Raw genomic sequence first — 4,736 nt, forward strand, 5'->3', positions numbered from 1 at the left:
CATTGTTATCTCCTTTATGGACGGTTTTATTTCTATTTATCTGATCATGTCATTATATTATGTGCATACATATTTGATTACTTTAATCTATAAAATTATCTACATCGCACTTTTATATTTATACATATATAATCGACTAATAAACTCATAAAATTTAATTTCACCCTAAAAAAATAAAATAAAATAAGTTATTAGATTCTCATTTGTTAACATTGTATACCAAATAATAATAAGTAGTCTTAATTTACCAATAACACGGATTATTAGCACACATGATTACATTATCTCTACATAACAAAGATTATATTCTTAACATAAAATTCTTTTTAATTGTAAAAATATCACCTTGGGATGAATGCCATAGTGGTCCGAAAATTATAATTTGTATAAATCATTAAGGGTTCAATTTTGAACCAAAATAAAAAATAAAAACAATAAAATATTTTTATTGAACTTGGAGATTAATTATGAAAATGGTATTTTTACCCCCTATAAATAGGGTCGGTCTTCTACCCGTCACAAACACACACACACCACTCACACCTTATCCCAAACACAAAAAAAAAAAAAAAAAAATTTAACCCATAAATTCTTTCTTCCTCTTATTCTTCCTTCAACCATCCATGGCAAACAATACATCTACAAACCCCCACCTCAATCCAATTACCGACAATATGAGTAAAATACTAGAAGCATTTGTTATCATTATGGGTTTAATTGTATTCCTCGTAGCGCTAATGCTCTACCTTATTATCCAAAAATAAATTATAAATCTTGTATTTTTTTTAGCAATTTGTATTTTTTTTATTATCTATTAATACTATCTACTTTATTTTTTTCTGATTATATTGTACTTATTATATCTGAGATATTAAGTCAGGGGGAGATAATACTAATATGCTTTAATATCTCTAATGACACACAAAATCATTAAATAACCTTATTATTTTCTCAATTGTAGAAAATAATGGCTGATCTCAAAAAGAGAAAATTCAATGTCTTGGAATTAACAGGAAACAATTTTATACAATGGGCTTCAGATGTCAAATTATATCTTAAAGGAAAAAGTTTATTATACACAATATTGAACTTAATCCTATCGACAAAGGAAAGGGTATTGAAAGAGATCCCATAAAAATTGAGGAAGATAAGGAAAAAAGTTGTATCAATTTTGAGACATCATTTAACCGACAGTCTCAAACACGAATACACCAATTACGAGGACCCAAAATTACTTTGGGAAGAGCTAAATGAAAGATTTGGCCATTATAAAATTTTACTACTCCCAAAGGCCATCGATGAATGGGGAGAGTTAAGATTTCAAGATTTCAATCAATTAGTAATTATAATTCAGCCCTTCATCTGATAAAATCAAAATTAGTCTTTTGTGGACAACTAATAACAGATGAAGAAATGATAGAAAAAACATAATCAACCTTTCACGTAAATGGCATTTTGTTACAACAACAATATCGTGAAAGGCATTTCAAGAAATATGACGAATTGCTGAAAACACTTCTTGTTACGGAACAAAATAATGAATTATTATTAAAAAATCACAATAGGAGACCTGTAGGGTCTATGCCCTTTAATGTGACAAATATGATTGAGAGGAATGTGCGCCATCGAGGTCGTAGGAACTATTTCATAAGAGGCAGAGGTCGTGAAAAATATCACGAAAAGAGCGGCATGAATACTTTTGAACAAGAAAATTTTTATGGCTGTGGTTGTGGTTGTGGTCGTGGTTGTGGTCGTGGTCAGGGACTTGGTCATCGCCGCGGACATGTCCACATTTATGAAATAAATATATTTGCCCCCGAAATGATAATTTTAAAAAAGTCCAGAAACACAAAAGCACATGTAATAGATGTGCGCATGATTGGACATTGGGGGTGAACTTGTCGTACCGCCAAACATTTAGTGAATTTATATCAAGCTTCCCAGAAAAAAAATAGGAAAAGGGGCAGAAGCAAATTTTGTAAATGAAGCAAGTACTTCTGGGCCCACCTTAGATGTCTCCGATTTCTTTAATGAGGATGTGAACCTCCACAAACTTGATCCCCAAGAAGAAGATAATTACATCTTTTGAGATGACTAGATGCATTTTCTGTTTCTCTAACTTGTTTTCCATTTTTTTTTAATTTGATACTTTGTAATTCTCTACTTATGTTTTTGTATTGAATATTCTGGCTTTATATTAATAATATAATTCTTCTTCTTCTCTTGTCTTAGAAAAGGAAATGTCAGTAAATAGAGCAACATTTCATTGCGTCCTGGACAGTGGAGCAACACATACGATATTGAAAAATCAAGAATATTTTTCAAACTTAAAATTGCTTCAGGAAAATATCAATACTATATCAAGAACATCAAAATTAAATGAAGGCACTGGAAAGGCATGCATCATACTCTTATAGGGACAAAATTAGTAATAAATGATGCACTATACTCGAGTATATTTCGAAGAAATCTTATCAGTTTCAAAGCAATACGTCAAAATGGTTACCATATGGAAACCAAAACTATAAATGAGAAAGAATTATTATGTCTTACAACAGAAAGTAATATTGGGAATAATATATACCCACCTTCAGCTGGATAACATTTAAGAAAGGCTACCACTCCTTTTTATCCACATGTATATATATGTATGTTTTTTTGTATTATAAGTGTAATGTAAGATTTTAAATCTGATGAAATAAAAATTCAAGAATAAGAAAACAGAGGAGCATCCCTCCTTCACACAAAAGCTTGGTTTCATGAACGCATGGCTGCCTCCTTCTTCCTTTCTCTTCTTCCTTTTCTTCTTCTCTGAAATTCGTTCACAATGCAACCCAGTGAACTTCATCATGGTATCAGAGTCAACTGATTTGCGCTCGCTAAAAGGATTCATCCATAGATTCATTTTCTGGTATTTCATTTAAATTTTCTTGCATTTTTTACTTTAAAGAATTTCTGATTGTTTCTTCTGGATCTCGTTCGTTTCCTCCCCTCTTTCTTGTGACATTAACGGCTATAACCTTCTTTTACCTGTTTCTTTCACATTTTATGTGATTGTTTTCCTTTTCATCCTCAATTCTTGATAAATCTTTTTTTTTAAAACCCTAATTTTCTTGATTTTTTCTTTTAAATCATCATGACTGATCATATCACAACAAAATTATCTCTCAATTCTAATCCATCTAGCATATATTACATTCATCCATCTGAAAATAGCACAAATCCTTTGAGTTCTATCAAGTTTAATGGTAATGGCTTCACTGATTGGAAACGTTCTGTTGTCATTACGCTTTCAGCCAGAAACAAACTCGGTTTCCTTAATGGAGATTATCCTGAACCTGAGCCTAACACACCTGAACATGCTGCTTGGATTATATGTAATGATTTAATAATTTCTTGGCTTCTTTACTCCTTGGATACACAAATAGCCAAATCTGTGCTTTACTTCAAAACTGATTCAGAGATTTGGATTGATCTTGAAGAAAGATTTGGTTATACATCTGGAGCCCAATTATATGATCTTGAACAACAATTATATGAATTACATCAAGGAACACAATCCATTTCTGAGTATTACACTAAACTCAAGGTCCTATGGGATGAATTGAATTCAGCATTTCCTCTACCAACCTGCACTTGTAACAAGTGCACCTGCAACCTCACTCAGAAGATTTTCAAGTCTCAACAAGATCAAAGACTCATCCAATTTCTGATGAAAGTCAATGAACACTTTACTCATGTTAGAAGCAGTATCCTAATGCAACAGCCCCTTCCACCTGTTTCCCATGCTTACAGATTACTTGCACAAGAGGAAAAACACAAAGAAATCATAAATCAATCTGCATCTTAACTGATCACATGGCCTTCAATGCTCAGAGATCCTTTTCCCTCAAGCCATATTCAGCCAACAGAACCTTTACTAGCAACAACCAACAGAAATTCAATGGAAATTCTGGTCCTAGTCAAAGGCACAATGCTGGCAATTTTGACAACCAACAAAGATACAACAACAAGAGACCAAGTTCTTCTTACTACTGCACACATTGCAAGGTCCATGGGCATAGTAATTCAAGATGCTTTGAACTACATGGTTATCCCCCTGGTTTTAAAAGCTTCAAAAACAAAAATATTGCTGCTTTAACTCAACAGACCTCTGATTTACAAGACTCTTCTGATAATCCAAAAAATGCTACTATTCCCATGGAAGAATACAAATACCTTTTATAATGTATGCAGAAGCAGGAAACACCACAGTCTCAGACTTCTCCATCTCACCTTCTCCAGTCAGCTCAAGCACAATTAGCGGGTAAGATATGTCTGTTATCTTGTATGAGGTCATCTTGGATCTTGGATAGTGGAGCAACAAATCATTTTTGTTCAGAGCTCAATTTTTTTAATGAATGGCAATCTGTTGATGGTAATGAAAACTTTATCACCATACCTAATGGAACTAAAATACCAGTCAAACATGTTGGCACTGTGAATTTATCTGATAAACTGAAACTTCTCAATGTACTCCATGTACCTGATTTTGAATTCAACCTCATTTTTGTACACAAGTTATCTACTGATCTTGATTGAAAAATCACCTTTTCTGGTGACAAGTGTTTCCTCCAGGCTCAGAAGCAGAGAGAGCCAGCACTTCTTCTTGGTAGGTTGAAGGGTGGTCTTTACCATATTGAAGATACTTTCTGTTACAAGGAATCTCACTCACCAGTTCAATCTTATGATTCAAG

At 32.9% G+C, this 4,736-nt stretch overlaps 1 protein-coding gene across 1 annotated transcript; it reads left to right on the forward strand.

The window, feature by feature from the left end:
• The first annotated feature begins 3,136 nt into the window (after positions 1–3,136).
• LOC130826629 (uncharacterized) lies at positions 3,137–3,850 on the forward strand. Its single transcript, XM_057692202.1, has one exon. The coding sequence runs from the start codon at positions 3,137–3,139 to the stop codon at positions 3,848–3,850; it is 714 nt and encodes a 237-aa protein (XP_057548185.1).
• Positions 3,851–4,736: the final 886 nt, after the last annotated feature.

This window comes from Amaranthus tricolor, chromosome 11, assembly GCF_026212465.1.
Source record: "Amaranthus tricolor cultivar Red isolate AtriRed21 chromosome 11, ASM2621246v1, whole genome shotgun sequence".
NCBI classification, from domain to species: domain Eukaryota; kingdom Viridiplantae; phylum Streptophyta; class Magnoliopsida; order Caryophyllales; family Amaranthaceae; genus Amaranthus; species Amaranthus tricolor.

Bases quoted from the DNA above. Each gene is read 5' to 3' on its own strand.
- LOC130826629 (XM_057692202.1), top strand. From the start codon at position 3,137: ATGACTGATCATATCACAACAAAATTATCTCTCAATTCTAATCCATCT.